Source organism: Typopeltis vanoorti, chromosome 7 (genome assembly GCF_054136105.1).
Source record: "Typopeltis vanoorti isolate ZY-2024b chromosome 7, IOZ_Tvanoo_1.0, whole genome shotgun sequence".
NCBI classification, from domain to species: Eukaryota; Metazoa; Arthropoda; class Arachnida; order Uropygi; family Thelyphonidae; genus Typopeltis; species Typopeltis vanoorti.
Window position 1 is genome coordinate 3,902,151 of NC_143555.1, and position 22,813 is coordinate 3,924,963.

At 36.2% G+C, this 22,813-nt stretch overlaps 1 protein-coding gene across 4 annotated transcripts in view; it reads left to right on the forward strand.

The window, feature by feature from the left end:
- The window catches only part of LOC150104456 (erlin-1-like), a 354,949-nt gene that overhangs the window by 33,712 nt on the left and 298,424 nt on the right, over positions 1-22,813 (forward strand). For all 4 annotated transcript variants that reach the window (XM_090395630.1, XM_090395631.1, XM_090395634.1 and 1 more), the window contains exon 3: positions 8,511-8,533. In XM_090395630.1, coding sequence (XP_090251756.1) covers positions 8,511-8,533 — 23 coding nt within the window. The remainder of the gene's footprint in view (positions 1-8,510; positions 8,534-22,813) is intronic.

The window sequence follows — 22,813 nt, forward strand, 5'->3', positions numbered from 1 at the left end:
GCGATTTTTAAATCAGTTGAACCAACCATTACTGGCCACGAAATTTTCTTCTTTGGCCGCTTCTTCAGCTTCTACTTTTAGCCTCTCAAAAATCAGTTGGCCTGGCTACATATTGTTGTTTGATCAACTGGACAAGTTTTTACTCTCACTTGATTATCACACCATAATTTAAGCATCATTTCCATCTCACCAATAATATTGTTGTTTGATCAACTGGACAAGTTTTTACTCTCACTTGATTATCACACCATAATTTAAGCATCATTTCCATCTCACCAATAATCCCATGATGTTTACTAATTATGCTTGAATTCAATGATTGGGCATTTTTCACAGCAGCGAGAATTCTTTCTTTATCTTTTATGATTGTACTTACTGTGGATTCCTGTAGATCAAACTTCTTTGCTAGTGTTAGTTTTTACTATTATTGTTTGCTTCCTTATGTTTAAGTGTTTCAAGGTATGCTAGAATTTCTCTCCCTTATCCTTACTCAACTCTGTTCGAAAATAGTTAGAAGTACCTACAAACACAGTAATTTATCTATCCTTAACTCCTCTGCTACTATAATCTGCCTTAGCTAAATCCTATCCCTTCAGTGACCATTCCTTCTGTTGGTTATGCACTAGAGTCCTGTTACTAATTGTCAAGTCCTATCACATAATATATCAGCACACTTCTGCTTAGTTCAGAATGCAATTGAACTAGAAAGATTTTACATTACCGACCATCTGGTTCGTGCTGGTATCTTCTCCCAATCAGTCCTTTATGAGCACGTGGCTTGTTACCTCGTTCTATGGCCTGTTGTCTTTGGATATGACCCTCTGGTGACTACATTCACAAATCACCCTCTTGCCGATGTTGGCGTGACCGCTTTGCCTGGACAGGTCCTCATTCGGCACGAAGCTTCGGTTCTCGCTGACTGTCTAGCTGTACTGTAGATATGCCTGGACTGGACCGCCGCCTGGTTGCTTAGCAGCTGCTGACCATCGTCCTTCCCGACCACTCGTGCCATTTCTACCAGTACCCAAAAGCCAAAGGGAGATGAAGAAGAAAAAAGGAGCCTCAAGCCCCCACCGCTAAGCTTCTTATACCCCCACGTTTCTGCTCTCCCCCTACGTCACTGATTCCGCTCGCACCTAAGTCCCTTGCACTCAGTACTATCTTCTCCACGTGGATGTCTCGCATGCACCTTGGACCTCGCGACTGCCTCGGGTTATGTCTTTAAGCCGATTACTTCAATGTGAACTTCGATGTAACCTTTCCTGTTCTAATATAATTCTCACAAAAATCCGATTCCTTTCGGGTATACATAGTACAGTTAACAGTATAGCAAAACAGAGGAATTTACAAAACAAATGACTAATACGTTATTTACAATTTCATTTATACCTATATACAAGTACTTCTTTAGCAAATTTTAATTGTATCCTAGTTAAATCCTGAATGAAATGTTTTATGACAATTTAAACCTTACATTCAAGATTTAACACTAGCTCACAAATTTTCATTCCGCCTTCAAAATCCTTAATAACGTTGAGTTTTGTTTCCGAAGTCAATGTTTTTCTTTTCTTGCTAGTTGTAGAAGAATCCGACTTGCTTCTTTTGGATGACATTATTATTTTTTATGTGATAAAATTTTTATCAAGAACATAACATTAAACAATCACAAGGTTTGTAGACTATAAAAATCGTGTATGAATGGAGACCACGCAAAACACGTCAGTGCTTGTTCACAGCATGTGCGACACTGGCGAATGCGGCCGGCGCCTGAAAGATACGACTAGTGGTGAGGCGTGAAGCGGGACAGGAATACGTACATATAAGAAACCACATAATTCCGGATTCACGTAAGTTGGGGTATTACTGTACTTCACTTTTAGGTCTATAACTAGTTCTGCCCATACCACTTGTATGCTAAGATTGCCCCACATCTAACAATTCCCAATTACCTTTATCACCACTTTCCTTCAGATTCAACTAGATCCCTTGCACCCCATGCCATCCTGTACCGTACTGACCATTCTCATACATGCATAAATTCACTAATATGTCCAGCATCCTCTCTCCTTATAATCTCCCCCTGTCTGCCCTTACCTCCCCCCCCCCCGTTCTCCTGTTCGTCTTACATTCCTGTTTTATCAATATCACTCACAGTACTACTATTCTTATTCACAATTGCTTCAGTCTCACCAGTTCCTCCTGATCTTTTGCTTCACCTCTTATTTCCTCTGCTCTCTTGCTTACATCACTCATTATTTCTCCCAGCAGCAGTAGTCTCTCTAACTGACTCACACCAAATCCATTCAAATGCATCCCACACATTCACAAGCTTCTACCTTCTCCTTACACAGCTCTGCCAACATACCATTTGTGATCCCTGCTCTCCATCTCAGCTCATTATTATCATACCTAAGCAACAAACTGACTACTCTTCTAACCACACTGTTATCTTTCACTCTCCTCAACAACCTCCTAATATCCATTCTTACATGCTCTTTATGTCTAGGCAGGTCATTTGTTCCAACAACCACCACAAACTTGCTTGCTCATCTGCTTCTCTTTTCTAATCCATCAATTATCCTGCTAATTCTTCCTCCTGTAAAACACACCTTATGGAATCTCTCATTTAGAATACCTCTAATATTGGAATCTCCATACATCACTATTGTCAAATCATTGTCACCTCTTTTTCTCTGCTTTCCTTTGTGGACTTAACCTTTTGTACTTGTCCATGCTTATCCACCAAACTTCTAATCTCACTATGCATATTTTTCATTTTACTTCTCGTTTTGATCAACTAATTTATCAAGTCTTGCATCCTGGCAGTTATGTTGTCTGTCAGTCTATCATCACTTTTTTTTTCATTTCCTTATTCTGACTCACCTTCTCTTCCACAGTGTCACTCACTTTCGTTTCTTCAGTTATACCTTCTTTTGCTTCTATAGTCAAACTCACTTCCATTCCGTAATTTATACATTTATTTGCTTCTGCAACTCTGTTCCATGATTCATATGGTCACACATTTATGCACTCTTCATTCAATCCATCAGTTTTGCACATACCAATAACTCGAAGTCCAACAGAATGTCACACTTTCGACATATCCATGCTCTCTGTCGTCTCCAGTTCTATCTCTCTACAAACACATCTTCATATTCCACCATATATACATGTTGCATTCATGGCAACTTACCATTTTTGAAAAGTCCATGCCGTTAATACCCCCTCCCTTTGATTTTTCCCATTTCCCATTTGCTCCAACTTATGTAATAATGTTCCATGTGGTAGTCTGTCAATTGCCTTTGCAAATTCCAGCATTATCATAGTCTAGCCATTTCCTTTATCGAATTCTGCTTCCACCTTGTTATAAAATGTGAATAAAAAATGTGTAGCCTCTTATGCCATGGCACTGCTCCAAGTTGCCCCCTAACTTTGTCATAGTAGCCATCTTTGTAGTTACATATAAACCTTTTCTTGACTGAAAATTCCACATGTTGAGCAACCTCCCGGGACAAAACTGCATGGTTTCTTTCCCCAGTGGTTGTAGGTTTGTTGTAAATATGATGAGTAATATGGGGCAATCATCTTGATTGTAAGGGAAGCAGCACTCCCATGGACCCCTCCCTAGCTGGCTCTATCCTCTCCTATTACTTTGAGGAAGATCCACTTACTTTAATCTTTCCTATAAGGCCTTATCAGCCAACTCTTCTTATTTTATGACCCCTATGCTATTAGAGTACTCGAGGGCCATGGGGTCTTTTCATTTCTGGCCTTACAACTATGTCCTCTCTATAAATCTTACTATAATTCCTCTATAATCTACTCTTTCCCCCTTCAATATACCCTATTCCTCCTATGGGTTTAAATTCGGAAGAATGCTAGATCAGAAGCCTTAAGGTAGCAGCCCTACCACTGAACTATTTCATCGTCAGGCTAGTCCCCTGACATGGAGAACATAATTCTACTAGTAAGCTGACAGAAAAAGATAATCGGATTGAATCTATAGGAAACGACCCTGGAATGGAAAAGGTAAAACAAAAATGGAAATGACAAAATATAATACACATAGCAAACTGGAATGTAAGAGGAATAGCATATAAAGAAATAGAATTAGACCAATTATTAAATGAAAGAAATTTTAAAATAGCAGTAATCACTGAAACAAAAAAGAAATTAAAAGGAACCATGAGAATTGAAAATTTTAATGTGATATACAGTGGAGTTGACAGAGACCAAAGAGCACAAGCAGGAGTCATGATTTGGATTCATAACTCCCTTTCAAAACATTATAAATTATGGAATGAAAGAATAATAGAAGCTAGAATAAAAATAGATAGAGGCTATTTAACAATAATTGGTTTATATGCCCCAGAAGAGGGAAGAGAACAAGATAATATTGATCCAAAAGATATAATTCGGTGATTACACCACATTTTTTTTATTATTCAGTTATATAAAACACTGAAATAATAGTTCCCGACAAGTTTCGTAAATTGTGGGATTTACATCTTCAGGGGGTAAATAGTATAATTTAAAGTTTAAACAAGAGAATTAATAAATACAAATCATAACCGTCTGGCTATTCATAAAACTCAAATAACAGAATGCAGATATATAACATTATTGACGTTGAACAATACTGGACGATGTCACTTGTCTTGTTCATACAGTTCGAGCTCAGATTGAGGTAGATTTTTTATTAGAGCTGACCACACTTGATGGAGAATTAAACCTTGATTTTTATTGCATTGGGTTGGGTTTTTTACCATATTATCAGCTTCTTTAAATTTTCTTATATAACTGTTGTTTTCTATGTATGACATCGTCGTTTTATGCCAGAGTACATCGTGTCCAGTGGAAGTGGTATGGAAAGCAAGACCCGTTTTTTTGTTCTCTTTAGTATTGTACGTCTTTTTGGTGTTCAGCCATGCGTATTTCTCCAGATCTTCCTGTCTGCCTACATAGCAAATCCTGCAAGAGCAATGTATTTTGTAGACTCCTGGTTTTTTAAGAGGATGATGAGGTGGTTTTGGTGGATGTAGGAATCTTGAGATTTTTTCCACAGGAAGGAAGGCTACTTTTATGTTGTGTTTGTTCATTAATTTGGCTAGCTTATCTGCAACATTTTTGATATAAGGAAGCGAGATTGCGTTTTTGTAATCCTGTTTTATTGTGTTGTTAGCTGGAGGCATTTTAAGGATTCTCTTGATGGTTTTTTTTCATATCCATTCTGTTGGAGGATTTGTGTTAAGTATTTTAGTTCTTCATTACATCTTTCTTGTGTGCTGGAGATATTGTATGCTCTGTCTCGAAGAGTTTTAATTAAGCTTATTTTTTGTGAAGGATGGTGGTGTGAAGTTGCATTTAGAAATCTTCCAGTGTTTGTCGGCTTCCTATATACTGAGAAGGAGAGTTTACTTTCTTCATTAACTTCTAATAGAATATCCAGAAAAGGAAGTTTTTTACTTTTTTCTTGTTCTAAAGTGAATTTTATGGTGTTGTGCAAATTGTTGAGATAATCTTTGAAATTGATAAGTTCATCTGTTGTTCCACTAAATATGATGAAAATATTGTCCACATAGTGTAGCCATATTTTTGGTTTTTTTAAGGTAATTCCTAAGAGCATTGTTTTCAAATTTTTCCATAAATAGGTTTGCTAATAACGGTGCTAATGATGAAGTTATATAATTAAAACTCTTCGAGACAGAGCATACAATATCTTCAGCACACAAGAAAGGTGTAATGAAGAACTAAAATACTTAACATAAATCCTCCAACAGAATGGATATGAAACAAAAACCATCAAGAGAATCCTTAAAATGCCTCCAGCTAACAACACAATAAAACAGGATTACAAAAATGCAATCTCACTTCCTTGGAAGCGAGATTGCATTTTTGTAATCCTGTTTTGGAAGAATTGGAAACACGAATTGAAAATCGGATTGAATCAATAGGAAACGACCCTGGAATGGAAAAGGTAAAACAAAAATGGAAACGACAAAATATAATACACACAGCAATCTGGAATGTAAGAGGAATGATTTATATAGGAATACATGGAGAGCATACTCTAAACAGGAATGGTAAAAAATTGATTGACTTTGTAGTTTATAATAACCTAAAAATAATGAATTCCTTCTATAAACATAAAAACATACATAAATATACTTGGGCAGCAAGAGGATGGAAATCAATATTAGATTACTTTATACTAAATGAAAAGACATCAAAATTTTCACTAGATGGTAGAGTTCACAGAGGATATGAAATAAGCAGTGACCACTTCCTTGTTAAAATAAAATTAAGATTACCACCTAAATGGCTACAAGTAACAAGAACAGAAAGAAAAATTGAAACATTTGTTTATAAAACTAGACTATTGAATGACACAAATGTACAATGGCTATATGAACAAAGAACTAACCAATATCTAGACAAAATAAAACAAAATGAAGAAATAGAAATAGAATGGCTTAATATAAAAACGATACTAAATGTAGCAGCAAATGAAAGCTTAGGAAAGACCAAAAAATTCAATAAAAGGAAAAACACTGAAGATCTGGGATGATACAATGAAAGAAATAATCAAAAAGAAAAAAGAAATCTATCACAAATGGCTAAGCAGTAAAAGATTAGAAGATGAAATAGAATATAAAAGAATAAGAGCCATAGCTAAAAGAGAAGTCAGAAAAAGACATAGAGAATCATGGAATAAATTTGTTTCTAATTTAGAACATGATTTATATAAAATAAAGCAATGTATATAAAATTTTGAAACACTTAAATGCAAATACTAAAGAAAACATAAAATTAAACACTGAATTGAAATTAGAAGAATTTCTAAATGACTACAGAGAATTGTGGACAGACAAATATTTTAAAAAAGACAATTGGCAAACAATTAACGAAAATGAAAAGGAAATAACTAAAGAAGAATTTGAAATCAGCCTGAAAGAAACAAGAAACGGAAAATCACCTTGAGAAGATAAGCTAGGTTCAGAACTATATAAATATGCAGAACTAGATTCAAAGAAAGACTTATTATTTTTAAATAAAATTTATTCAGCTGGTATCCCCCCTCCCCCCCAATAGAATGGAAAAAAGCAATTGTGATTCCTATCTTTAAAAAAAGGTAATAGTGATGACCCTAAAAACTATAGAGGTATCAGTACACTAAATTCCTGTTACAAAATATATATATAGCAAGCTAATGAAATATTCCGAAAACTTTATTTTAGAAGTACAGAATGGATTTAGAAAAAGACTATCATGTATAGACCCGGCCTTTTGCCTAAAATTAATAATAGAGAAAAGAAGAGAATACAATTTAGAAACACATTGCATTTATTGACTTTGAAAAAGCATTTGACAAAGTTAAAAGAAACATATTATTTAACATATTAAAAGAAAGACAAATACCAAATAATATCCTAAAAGCTATCACAAGTATATATGAAAATAATCAAATACAAATAAGATTAAATCACGAGCTATCATATACGAGAGAGATAAACCAAGGGGTCCGACACGGATGTTCCCTCTCAGCAACTCTTTTTAATATCTACTTAAATGAAATAATAATAAAATGGAATAAAAATTTACATCAAGGAATTAAACTTTCTTCTACAGTAAACTTAAACACTCTCCTCTTTGCCGACGACCAAATAATAATTACAAATTCTGAAGATAAACTACAGAAAGCTATTTTAGATCTAAATGAGATATCCAAAGATTATGGTATGATAATATCAACAGAAAAATCAAAAACTATGGCCTTTAAAGGAAAAGATCCAGCAAGAACTAAAATAGTAATAGATAACAAGATCTTAGAACAGGTGAATTCATTTAATTACCTAGGATGTACGATCACATATGAAAATGAAAAAGATGTAAACGTAAAAATTGCAAAATATTTAAAAATAACAGGTGTAATTAACTCCATATTTAAACCAAACCTAGTTCAAAAACAAACCAGACTAAAAGTATACAATACATTAGCCCTACCAGTCTTGAAGCCTTCCAGTATGGAAGCGAAATCTGGACAATAAAACAAAAAAGACAAACAAAGATTAACAACAGCAGAAATGAAGTTTATGAGAAAAACTGCAAAGTATAACCTATTTGATCACAAAAGAAACGAAGATATTATGAAAGAATTAAACCAAGAATCAGTAATAGAAAAAATTAAAAAATATAAACATGAATGGATGGAACACGTCCAAAGAATGAAAACAGAAAGATTACCAAAACAAGCCTTAAAGTACAAGCCATTAGGAAAAAACCAGGACGTCCTCTTAAACGATTCAACGATGACTTCTAAGGCCGGAACAGGCCATGCTAGGCCTAAATCCTTGATATGCATGATGATGATGATGATGATGATAAGTAATATTTGTAAACAGTGTATTACACTTAATTTATGTGCTTTGTTATAATGAAAATATGTTAATACAAAGCAACTTTTTCATATATTTCACTCTGATTTAATTGAATATAAATTATTTTTACAGGTCATGTTGCAGTGTATTATAGAGTGAGTATATTTGTATTTTTATGTATTTATATATAACTTATTATCATGTTAAGTAACATACATAGACTTTTTTTCAGGTGTTTTGTTTGTAATTTAGGCATTCACTGGCTTACTTTGTCATAGCAAGATCAGGCTCCTAACTTTTTTTTTTTTTTTGTGGTTATCTGTATATATACTACTAACAATGTATAACACTAGTAGCTATAAACTAGTAACAATGTATTGTTACTAGTTTATGAACTTAATACATTTATTAGCATATATATGCTGATAAGTTTAACAGTCTAACACAATATTTTGTGACTAGTTTTCCAATCAACTTTTTTTTTTTTTTTTTTTCAGATTGATCTGAAAAACAAACAGACCAGTTTGATATATTTGTTAAATCTGATTTGATTTGATTTGATTTACCTCTTACATTTTAGTCTTGTAAAGCACTCTACTCTTAACTGCAGGAACCTATTTATATCTTGGTTTTTGTCGTGGTCTTTTTTTTTTTCATGCTATTTTTGCTTCCACTGGCTTTGATAATCTTTTATCCTCAGTCTATTTTAGTGACCATACCATCTCCAAAGGGTCAAGGATTCAACATGGACAGGCACTCCATGCTACCCAACCAATTGTTCACACTGCTTAATCTTTTGTCAACACACAATGTCAACTACCACCCACTAATAGTAAATTTTTGTCTGTAAATTCTGTGTTCTCTGACTTATTTACTCATATACTCAGTTTGCTGTTTTACCTATTTTTGTTCAGTGTGACAATAATGATAATTGATTTGCATAATTTTTATTTGATTACTGTATGCCTATTATACTTATATATATAATATAAGAAAAATTTAGCCACTTTTCAAAAATGGAATTGCATATGCTTATTTGCTGACAAAGTTGGGATTTTTGCTAATATTATCTGATATTATCCTAATATTATCTCTCTGCCCACTCATATTAGTCTGTAGTGAGTTTCCAGCATTCCATGAGCAGGACCATACTTATGCACAGGCACATGAGGGCTCTAGCTGGGGCTAGAGCCTCATGTTTAAGGGCCCCCAAACAATGAGGGGGGGGGGCACCCAGAGCAAACTAGCACCTCAGCCCCTGCCCACCTCGAGAAAGTGTAAGTGCAGTCCTGTCCATGAGTTATTTTCCATGAAGATTTTTTTTTTAAATAAGTATAAACAATAACAGTTGCACAGAATTCATCATCATCATCAAATTCCTGACATGTACCCTCAAGGGGTATAGAGGATATGACAGTACTACATGAAAAATTTACATCATTACTAACTTCCTATCTACAATTTTCCTCCAAATCAATCTGTTACCTGTCAAGACTTCAACTTTGTCAGATCTTATATTTCTATCTTCTAAACCACTTTTTACGATATCAATCAGTCATTGAACACCTTCTTTCTTGTTCCCCCCCCCTTCAATCACAAAAGAGGACCTTATATTCTGCACAGAAAGAGCAGTTGATTGCACAAGATGCTGGAGGAACTTCTGACCATATTTATTATATATAACTTATGTATGGTTTCTTTTTTCTTCATCTTTTACTTATTAGTCCCTGTGTAATTCACCTACTAAATTTAAGCTGTTCTCATTTGGAATGTATCCTACTTTTTATTATTATTATTATTACATAACACCTCCAGGAAGTCCAAAGACTCACTCATCAAGGGAGGGCACCTGCTCTTCAACTTTCCATCTCTACCACTCCGCCAACCGCAACTAACTTCGTTATCTACACCAACGCCAGCTACCACCAACCAACGCCACTAGTATTTTTACAGATAATCACAAACAACCATGCCTACGGCAGGATTTGAACTAGCAGCCTTTTGGCTGGAGAGCAGATACGCTAACCTGGCCAGCAAAAAGTTTTTCCACTTGGTTATACTATAAATTAAAGATACCAAGAAATTATACTTGGTTTAATCCTTTATCCAAGTGTAAGCAAACAAAGTTTGCATCTGAAGTATTTTCAGGACTCAGGCAACTCGTGGTAAAGGTAGTATGACTTCACATCACTTGCCTTAGTATCCCGTAATGCAAACCATGTCTCCTTGCATATATGTATAATGCTAAGCATTATGGGAAGGATCACTACCCAGACCAGTTTCGACCTTTATTGATGTCTCATCAGCGGGAGCCAGACACAGAGGTCAGTTTGTTGTAAATAATGTTGTACCACTTACTTACTACTGTACTACTTGTGCTTGGATACAAAATAAATAAACCGTATCAATTCACCTGTATCTTGGTCTTCCTTTGGGTCTCTTTCCTGCCAACCTGGCAGAGAGCACTTGTTTTACTAATCTTTCCTCTCCCATTCTATTTGAGTAACCACACCACCTGAGATTAGCTCTGCTAACACATTCCTGGATGCTAACAATGTCAAGTTCTTTCCTAATATTCTTGTTTTTAATATGATATTGCCATTGTTACCATCCCTTAATCATGTCCACGCCCTTAATCTTTCTCGGGACTCTCATATATGCAGTCTCTAGTCTTTGGTCAAGTGCTTTACTTCTAACCCATGCACAGGATTCTCTTATTTTAATTTTTTCTTGTTTATAACTAATGCAAAGTAAAGTAACAATGAATACAGTCTGTGATTGTGAACAAAACGTCATGCTGACCCTCCCCCCCACCCCCCAAAAAAAGCTCAGTCAGTCTACAAAGACCCTTTGTGGGGTTTTGGGAGCTTTTCAACAGAAGATGAGTTAGACAATCCCATACTGTGGTGGCAGGGTTTTCTTCCTGGAAACTTGGGTTTTTAAATCTTGTGGAACCGACAAACTAGCCAAAAGAACACACAAATTACGGACCTAAAGACATTGCAGATAGGATTAACCATATCACGAGCAGTTAGCAAGTTTGAAAAATGCCAAGTTACTTGGCCATGACAGGCCATCAAGTCTCACATGAAAACAGGATGATGGGATGGGACATGTCATGCCTGACATCATGTACTGCTTCACTTGGGTTGCTGTAAATTAGTAGATATGTGTTGCCACTTGCTTTGCCTAAGCATTATTCATCTCCAGTTGAAAACCCCATCACCCATCAGCAATAGAAGATTAAGCAGGGAACTTTTGTTTTTGGATGTTGTTGTTTGGGATTATGCCTGAAACAGTCTGGACTAATGAGGCCAGTATTAGGAATGTGAATTCCAGATGTCCGTTTGAAAATGATTCATGGACAGGATCTGAATCTTGGTCTTTCTAACCAAAGCATCATCAATACTGACTGAGCTACTGAAGCACTCTTTGCTTCTTAGAAGAGGCAGCCTACCATTCTTTATGATTACATTGTAGCCAGATTCATGGAGCATGCTAGTTTTTCAGTGACAGTAGACATAGTAGCAAAACATATTCAGCAAAAAAATAAAAATAATAAGTTAGTGAACAAGAACATACACTGTGAACATGCAGCAAGGATTTCTTCTTTTTCTTGGCTTCACATATTAGGCAATTGTTTGCCCTAATGTTTTCAAGGGTTTAAAAATTCTTCTGCCCATCTCTCCTGGGTCTTCCTCTTGATCGGTGTCCCTTTGGTTTATATTTCCAGGCAATTTTCGGCCATCTCTCCTCATTCATTCTTTCTCTGTGGTTTTTCTAGTTCTTTCTATAATTTGTGATGTCTTCTGTTAACTATGGATAATTGTTTTCTTATTTCTTCATTTCTTATCTTGTCTATTCTTTTATAGCCTGCGAGCAGTCTTAGGAACTTCATTTCTGCAGCTTCCACTTGTCTTTTATCTCATTCTCCCCAAGTCCATGTTTTGCTGCCATATTTCAGAATTGGTTTAGCTGTTATTTTATATTTATTTGGGTTGTTCTAGACATCTGTTAAATCATTGAAGTGTCTGTTCAAAGTTCCAATGACTGCTAGGAATTTTTGCTTTTTATATGCAATGAAAAAAATTCACCTGTTCTATTACTTTGTTGTGAATGACTAGTTTGCATCTTTTAATTTCTTTATTTTGGAATGCTATTGATTTCGTTTTATTTTTGAGATTTTCATGTCATATTGTTCTATTGTTTTGTTCAATACGTGTAGATTTTTCTGTAATTGGTCTTTATTTTCAGCAAAAATAACTTGATTGTCAGCATGCAAAAGGCTAGTTTATTCTTTATTTTCTATTTTAGAAAATAAAGAATAAACTAGCCATGAAGAGTATTGGTGATAATCCACTTCCTTGAATGAGACCTGTATTGGTTTTAATTTTTTCGGTTGTTTCATTATTAATTTTAATTTTAATATAGCTTTCTTCCATTATATTTGCTATTGCTTTCGTGGTTTGAGGTGGAGCTTTCAATTCATACAGTGTATTGATTAATTTTGTTCTGTTGATTTGATCATATGCTTTCTCATAATCCAGGAAGGGTATATATGTTGGCAGGTTAACTTCTATTCTTTTTTCTATAATTTGTTTGAGTGTAAATGTGGGATCTGTGCAGGATCTTCCTTTCCTAAAGCTGTATTGTTCTTCTCTAATAATTTCCTCGGTGTTAATTTAGTTTTAATTATATCTAGATACATTTTATAGCATGTATTTAATAAGGATATTCCTCTGTAGTTTCTGCAATCCTTTCTGTTTCCTTTTTTGAATATGTTTATGAATATTGCTGTCTTCCATTCTTGTGGGATGTTTCCTGCAAGGATATTAGATACAGTATTAATTAAGTTATTATTAATTATTATTAATTATTATATAAATAAGTTATTATTGTACTGAATGGTTTTGTGGTTGAGAGTATATTGGCACAAACTGCACACTAAGATAGGGAAAATTTTAAAAATTAAAGTTTCAAAGAATAAATGCCTGTAATTATTATAATTAATGTATGATTTAATATATTAATTAGTGCAGCTTTTCATTAGAAATAATTGATAATGTTGAATTTCTCAGATTATTTGGCAGATCCACACTTTAGTTTTACCGAAAGTAAAGTCATTTTACAAATATTAGGAGACAATTAAACATCAAGGCTTTAAGAGGAGAGGACAGTATTTAATCTCAGCCCACACATGGCCCTAATTAGTGCAACGTCTTGTGTGTGGGATTTGATATAAAAATATTGAGAAATACTTATTAAGATTTTGTTATAGTAAAGTAATTTACTTCTGTTATTATTCAAATAACATTTATTTATTTATTTTTAATTTTATTATGAAACAATATATTGTTAGTAACTGTTATTGATTTACAATATAATAGTATATTCTCCAACTTTTCTCTATTTATTTTTTATATTTATCCCACACATGAAAGGCAAAACAGCCTATAGCAAACAGATACTATGTGAAGGCAGGATCAGGGAATATAGTGATCTCTTGATATTCTTCTTAAACTGTTGAAAGTTGTAGTCCTTTGGAAATGCTTCATGAGGAAGTCTTCCACAGAATTGAGGTGGAAGGAATGAAAGATGACTGAGAGTAGCAGGTTTGGTCAGTATGCAGTTCAGCTGTTAAAGAATGTTGAGCAGCTGTAGCATGAGTTCCTATAGATCTGGCAGAAATATGAGGCATAATCATGGAAATATCTCTAGAAGAAACAATGCAGAAACCGATCTATGGGATCAAGAATTTTTAGGGAGATCTTAGGTGCACCACCCATACATGAGAGCAGTATTCCAATGTTGGTTGGATTTGGGATGTATACAGAGCAAGTAACTGTTCAGTAGAGAAGTACTGTCTCGACCAGAAAAGGATGCCAAGGTTTTGGATGCTTTTGATGCTATACAAGTGATATGATTGCACCAGGAAAGGTGAGTAAGAGTCAGTCCGAGAAGAGCGATTTGGTCTTGAGTGTTGAGTTCAGTATTATCAAAAGTAAGCAGAGATCTGAGGTCTTTTATGGGAAAACAAACTGCATTTTGGTAGCATTGAAGTTGACTAGGTTGCTTTCACCCCCAATCAAGGATAATGTGAAGATCAGTGTTCAGGGCACTTATTATAGATGATCTTGAAGCATGAGATGTTTGAGCACTATAAGGCCTGTCATGAGATGTTTGATATCATCAGCAAAACTATGAATAGGGTTTGCAGTCAATTAGATGAGAGCAGGTCATTTATGTAATCAGAAAGAGAGTGAGTGAAATGACAGCACCCTGAGAGACACCAGCATTGACAAGAAAGTCTGAGGGGAGAACAACATCTATCATTACACTTAAGGATTGATCTGAAAGAAAACTGATCATCCATTTACAAATGGGCAAAGGCATTCCAAATGATGATGATTTGTTGAGAAGTCCTTGATGCCAGACCCTATCAAAAGCCTTGGAGTTGTGAAGAGCAACAGCACAGATTTCTCTGAAGGTGTATGAAATAGGCCAGGAGATCTCATTTGGATCTAGGGTGGCAAAATCAATACTGGTAGTCAGTAATTAGATTGCAGTTCTTAAAGTGTTGAAGAAGTTGACTATTGATAACCTTCTCCATTATTTTAGACAAAACTGATGTAAGAGCAGTAGATCAATAGCTTGATAGTAAACACATATCTCCTTTTTTGGGAACTCATTGTATATAAGCTTTCTTTCATGCTGAAGGATGAATGCCAGCTGAGGACAGATTAGTGAATAGATGATGGAGAACACATGTAGTTCAGGAGCATATCTCTTGAGCACATAGGGTGGAATTCCAGCAGGATTGGCTGGCTGCCTTTGTAGTATTCCTGTTTTCAAGATCCTTCTGATGCCTTTCTATCAGAAGGTCACAGGAGGCATGAGATGTAAGAAACTCATCTCCCTCGATGAGTCTATGGACTCTTGGAGTTGCCTGTAATAATAATAATAAAAGGAGGTAATTTACCATGGTCATCTGTGTAGGAGTTGGAAGAGAAGAATGAAGCCAAGACATCAGCCTTGTCTTTAGATAATGTTACCTAGATTTTCTCCAATCCCACTTTTCCGAAAGCGAAATTATCCTCCTAGAAGATTTTAATGTCCACAACACCAGCTGGCTTTCCTTCTCCAGTTGTACTGATACCACAGACAGAGATGTTGAAACATTTGTCATCACTAACGACCTTGCACAACTTGTTCAGATGTCCACCAGAATACCAGATAACCCGAACCACTCCACAAACATCCTAGATCTCTTCCTCACCAGTGACCCTTCCAAATACACAGTGAAAATAGTGGACCCTCCCTAGGTAATTCTGACCACAATCTAGTGCTCATCTTCTCCTCCATGCAACAACGCTTACACAGTTACTCCCATACAAGAGAATTTTGGCATTATAACAGTGCCAAGTGGGACAGCCTCCCCAACTTCTATGCCACATTCCCATGTTTGAACTATTACTTCCAGCTTTCCAATCCAAACATATGCACCGAACTTATCACCAAAGTAATCCTCACAGGCATGGAAACACATTCCCCACATCACTCTGAACTGCCATTCCCTAACTAAACCCTGGTTCTCCAAAAGATGTGCTACGGCTGTATAAATGAAAAACCAAACATACCATAACTGGTATGTTTGGTTTTTCAGATGCAAAAATACAATCAATGCTTCCAAAACAGAGTTCGAAAGAGCAAAAAGCAGGAAACCAGCAGCCTGTCCAAACGGTAGCCAAACTTTTGGTCTCTTGCTAAAGCAATTGGCCGTAATTTCTACCCAACACTATTCCCACCCCTGTCATCACCCACAGAAAAAGCCAATCTTCTGGCTTCACACTTTGCTTACAATGCCCCTATATCCTTTTGCCAGGAGGAGATCAGAAAAGTACTGTCTGAGTTAGACACAAAAAAGGTCTCCTGGCCCTGATGGCATTTCTCCAATTGTCCTGAAAGTCAGAACTTATACTGCAGCCCGAAATAGATGCAAAAATACAATCAATGCTTCCAAAACACAGATCAAAAGAGCAAAAAGCAGGAAACCAGCAGCCTGTCCAAACAGTAGCCAAACCTTTTGGTCTCTTGCTGAAGCAGTTGGCTGTAACTTCTACCCAACACTGTTCCCACCCCCTATCATCACCCACAGAAAAAGCCAATCTTCTGGCTTCACACTTTGCTTCCAATGCATGCATAACTGACAATGGTGAATGTTCCCTGAAACCATTCCAGATGCCCAACATACAATGCCTATATATCCTTTTGCCAGGAGGAGATCAGAAAAATACTGTCCCAATTAGACACAAAATAGTCTCCTAGCCCTGATGGCATTTCTCCAATTGTCCTGAAAGTTTGTGCACTAGAACTGACTCCTATCTTATGTCACCTATATATACTCTCTTACTCCACTGGTATCTATCCCACAAAATGGAAACAGCCTGTATTCAATCCATTCCCAAGAAGGGTGACTAATCACTGCCATCCAACTACCACCCTATTTCTCTTACCTCAATCCTGTCTAAAGTAATGGAAAAAAATCACTTCCCAACTCTTACACTACCTTGAAGGCATCCACCTAATAAACAACCACCAATATGAATTCTGTCTCTGCCAATCAACAGGAGATCTGCTCACATATGTCACCCATCTCTGGACAAATGCCATGGAGAAGTTTGATGAATCTCAAGTGGTTGCACTTGATATCCCCAAAGCTTTTGACCTTGTCTGGCACAAAGGCTTACTAACCAAACACGATGTGTGTCCAGACAGAAAGCTGGCAATACATCGTGTGTGATGGTGGATGGTTCCTTATCCTCTCACCTGAATGGTGGGAATCCACAAGGTTCTGTCCTCTCACCAACCCTCTTCCTGATATATATCAATGACCTGCCTTCATTTGAATTACAACCCAATACACAGTTTTGCAGACGAAAGCGCATTACACTCCTCCCTTTCATTTGACAAACCTTACTCTACACAACTCACCTCATCCTATAGAACATCGACCTCCACCTCCCTCAATTCTGATCTCCAAGCCATCTTCCAATGGGGTTCAGATAATCTCACGAATTTCAGTACTAATAAAACCCAGTTCTGTCCTATTTCTCATAAAAATGAACTATTTCTCCCCAGTATTCTTTTTGACAATACCCAAATTTCCTGATAATTTGAGATTTCTCTTGGAATTTCCCTGACATCAAACCTCTCCTGGCATAAACACATCACAACCATTGCATCCTCAGCTTCCAAAAAACTAGGATTTTCATTTTTGCTCAAGACATTACTTCACTCCTGAACAGCTGTTAACATTATACAAATCTGTTAAAGATACCAAGCAATTTTAAACCTGGTTTTACTCCATTTTTCCCAAGTGAGCAAACAGACAAAATGTCAAGTTTGCGCCTGCAATTGATGCAAGACTAGCTGATCCCACAGGTAGTGCAAGACCAAGGTAACTCGTGGTAAAGGTGGAGCAAGCCCTGATCACTAATCTTAATATTTACCCTTAATGCCAAAACACATCTCCATGAAGGGGATGTATGATGTTTTGTATTAAAGGCAAGGGGCCACTACCCAGACCGGTTTCGACTTTTATTGAGGTCTCATCAGTGGGAGCCAGGCTAGAAATACCAAGATTTAGTAATGCAGAGCTTATATAAGTATTTTACCAAAACAAGTTACCATAAGGTGTTTTAACCTCATTAAATAAAAATCTTAGGAGAAGATCTAAATGTAGAAAGTATTTTTAACTTGGTATCTTTAACATAATTATACCCAAGTTAAAAATACTTTCTATTTTTAACTTGGCATATTAGCATTGAATTATAGGCCTATCTGTGTGTCAGTTGTGGTTAAAGTGTTGGAGAAGCTGGTGAGAACCAGGATCCAGAATTGGGTTTACAACCATTGTATTATCTTAGATGGACAGCATGAATTTTCTAAAGGGAGTACTATATATGGGTAGTGGGTTGGGAAAGGAGGAACATCTTTACATTTGATTTAAAAGACTGTATATTGTATTCCTTGGGAAACACATCAGGGGAAAACTGTTCCACAATACAGCAGTAGCAGGGATGAAGGAGGAGGAAAACAAACTTGTACTGTTGGTCTCAAGGTGCACTGTGAAGGGATGTTGAGCAACAGGTGCACATGTTTCCAATGAGCTTACTGCTAAGTAGGGGAATTATGGATGCTATTTCAGATGAACATTTCCCGTGGAAATATTTATGAAATACACATTGCAGAAACCAAATGTCTGTGCATAAGTGGGAGGAGTGAGTTTGTAAGAGATGAGTCATTAATGAGTCTAATTTCTCTCCTCTGTATTTAGTCAAGCATTTTGATGGAGATTTTAGGGGCTCCAATCCAAATCTGAGAGCAGTATTCAATAGCTAGGTGGATTTGTGATTTCGTCTTGAGTGAAAGAGAAATCCTAGTTTTTTAGAAACTGAGGATGCAATGGTTTGTGATGTATTTATACCAGGAGAGGCTTCATGTCAAGGTAATTCCAAGAAGAGAAATCTAATCTTGTCTGGAAATTTAGGTGTTGTCAAAACTAATATTGGGAGAAAATGGTTCTTTTTTGTGAGAAATAAGACAGAACTGAGTTTTATTAGCATTGAAATTGAGGATATTATCTGAACTCCATTGGAGGATGACTTGGAGATCAGAATTAAGGACAGTGCTGGTTGATGTTCTGTAGGTTGAGATGAGTTGTGTAGGATAAGGTTTATCAAATGAAAGGGAGCAGTGCAATGTGTTGTCATCTGCAAACCTGTGTATTGGGTTGGAGGGCTACTGAAGTAGATCATTCAACTAATGCCGGGGTTCCTTGTTGAACCCCGGCATTAATTGAATGGTGAGAGGATAAGGAACATCTACCATCACACGGTGTATGTCCAGATTAGCAATTCAACTGCAGAAGTCCTGAGACACACCAAACAATGGTAGTTTGCTTAGTAAGCCATTGTGCCAGGACCTGGTCAAAAGCTTTGGAGATATCAAGTGCAACCACTTGAGATTCACCAAACTTCTTTGTGGCATTTGTCCAGAGATGGGTGACATGTGAGCAGATCTTCTGTTGATTGTTAGTGACAGAATCCATACTGGTGGTCATTTATTAGGTGAATGCTTTCAAGTAGTGTAGGAGTTGGGAATTGATGATTTTTTTCATCACTTTAGACAGGACTGTGGTGAATAAGATAGGATGGTAGTGATTTGTTGCCCTTCTTGGGAATGGGTTGAATATAGGCCAATTTCCAAGCAGTGGGATAGATACCAGTGGAGTGAGAGCATATACAGTCTACAGAGAATAAGAGTCAGTTCTGGTGCACAAACTTTCAGAACAATTGGAGGAATGCCATCAGGGCCAGGAGACTTTTTTTTCGTGTCTAATTTGGACAGTATTTTTCTGATCTCTTTCTGGCAAAAGAATATAGGGGATGTTGTATGTTGGGCATCTATGGGACATTTACCATTGTCAGTTATGCGTGCATTGGAAGCAGTATGAAGCCAGGTCATAACTTATGCCCAACATTATTCCAGTGGTGGGAATAATGTTGGGCATAAGTTATGACCAATTACTTTGGTGAGAGACAAAAAGGCTCGGCTGCCATTTGGACAGCCTGCTAGTTTCCTGATTTTTGCTTTTTCGAATGTTATAATTTTGAATATGTTTGATTTTTCATTTGTACAGCCTTCGCACATCTTTTGGAGAACCAGGGTTAGTTAGGGAACAGCAGTTTAGAGCAGTGTGGGGAATGCACATTTCCATGCCGGTAAGAATTACTTTTGTGATAAGCTTGGTGTATTCATTTGCGTTGCAAGGTCGGAAGCAATTGTCCAACCATGGGAATGAGGCACAGCAGTCATGGAGGTTGTCCCACGTGGCACCGTTATAATGCCAAACTACTATAGGAGTGGCTGCGTAAGTGTTTTTGCATTGGGGGGGGAAGAGATGAGCATTAGATTGTAGTCAGAATTACCTGGGTATCCGTTACATTTACTGTGTGTGTGTGTGTGTGCGCGCACATGGAAGGGTGAGGAAGAGATCTAGGGTGTTTGGGGAGTGGTTCGAGTTATCTGATTATCTGGTATTCAGTTTACTAATTGAATTAATTGACTGCTATTATTATTATATGGAGGTCGGCTAAAATTTCACCATGTCACTCATACAATACCTCTCATACTTATCGTTGAACTCATTCATCAGCAAAACACTCACCAGTGATATCCTTGCCAACCACCACTGTTATTCATTTGCCAGGGATTCTAGTTCTTACACTAATAAAATAATGAAAAATTTCCTCCATATCAGTCCTATAAAATTTGATATTTTAAGGATACTTGTGACATAAAGATTGAATAATATAAGCATGTAAACACAAGAAATTTTACAGCCAAGTAGAAGGAACGGCCATGGGAAGTCCTCTCTCTCTCTCTCTCTCTCTCCTGCTTTAGCCAACTTTTATTTAGAACATCTAGAAAAAAGTCCTCTTCTCATCTATTTTTCCTCAACCATCCTTTTGGGTAAAATATATAGATGACATCTTTACTATATGGCCTCACAACAAAGACTCCTTACCTTCTTTTTTAAACAGTATCAATTCCTTACATCATTGTATAAAGTTTACTATGGAAATGGAAAAAAACAACCAGTTATCATTTTTAGACTTTCTCCTCATCCGGTCACCTTCAAATACTCTTACAACTACAGTTTACAGGAAACCAACGTTCACAGGTCAGTATATTCTTAAAGAATCAGCCCATCATCCTTGTCAAAAAGCAGGAATCATAAAATATCTAATCAGAAGAGCCAAAACTAATTGTTCTACTTCTAATTTTCTACAGAAAGAACTTTCTACTATCCAACACCACATGAAACTCAATGGCTTTTCCGAAAAGAGTACACAACATCTTCTCGATTCTTATAATCCAACATATTTTTCGAAAATCTTTCGAAAGCCCACTAAACAGCAAAGATTCAACACGTCGGGTTCCAATTCCATACATCTCTGGGATTTCTATCTCAAGAATTCTGAAGAAATATGAGTTAACAGCTACGTATTCACCTATTAACAAATTATCTTCCCATTTTCCTTCTCCTAAAGACAAACGCTCAACTATGTCTCTTCCTGGAGTTTATCAAATTCCCTGCAACTGGAACGCTCTCTTGAAAAAAGAATCCAAGAACATCAATATCCTCCATTCATCACAACAAACCTGTAAAATCTGGATTGGCTCAGCACGGGATTGAAACTAACCACAACATCCTTTGGTCAAAAACTCGCCTCTTACATAGATCCTGCTATAAATTTGAACATTTATTCAAAGAAAGCATAGAGGCATTACTCCATCGTCCTAACCTGAATCGGAATGACTGTATATCTGTATCAAAAATCTGGGAAAGTCTAATCAGGATAACTCATTAATTCATATTAATTTTATGTTATTTAATATTATTAATTAATATCTTTATTTCAATCATGTCTCTGCCTAATAATATTCCCTTTAATACTTAGTGATATAACATCACATGGCTTGTTCTATTTTTAAATGATCTAGTGTTAGTATTCTACCTTGTATTTTTTTTTAAAACTGTTCTTGTAGTGCCACTGAAGATGGTCTGCAATTTTCAGACCGAAATATTTGGCTAATTAAATATCTTTCTTGTGTTTACATGCTTATATTATTCAGTCTTATAAAACTCTTGAAGTAACTTAAACATCTCTACAATATCCCCCCCCCCCCAAAAAAAAACCTTCATAGCTCATTTGGTATAGACAAGCTCTTTGGTTGGAAAGATATGGGTCTAAATCCCCGTCTGTAATGCTAGGAACCTTTATCAGGTCTTTTCAGTCAGATGGTAAGTTAGCCAGTCTCATACAGAGGTAAAGGATTTTTTTTTTGTCCTTCAGAGCAGGCAAATCTGCCCTGTGAACACACAGATCTACAAACATAAATACTTGCCGTCTGATGCAGCAGGGCAGTGACATGTCTGCTGCATTAATTTCTTGTAACCCCTAATCAGGGGGAACTCTACCCATCCCAAGGGACAGACGGGTTAAAATTTTTATTTTTAGAGGGACCTGTGGTATAGTATAATTATTAAAAACAACAAGTAAGTCCACAATAATAACTTTAATTAATAAATAAGGTAGATATTTCATACTAAAAATAATAGTACATCTTCAGTGTTACAAACAGATAGGAATAGAATACAAGTAACGAATATTCGGTGGATCACCTATTAAAATACAATGTTGTCGCGAGTTAGGAAATGAAAGAAATTAATAAATAATTAATATTTAAGATAATTAGTTTTTTTAATGATTACAGAAAATAAAAGTCTCCCAGATCTTCGAGAGAGAGAGAGAGGCAATCATTTTGATTTAAATTCGGTTGGTGTAAGAAAGTTTCACAACTCTCTT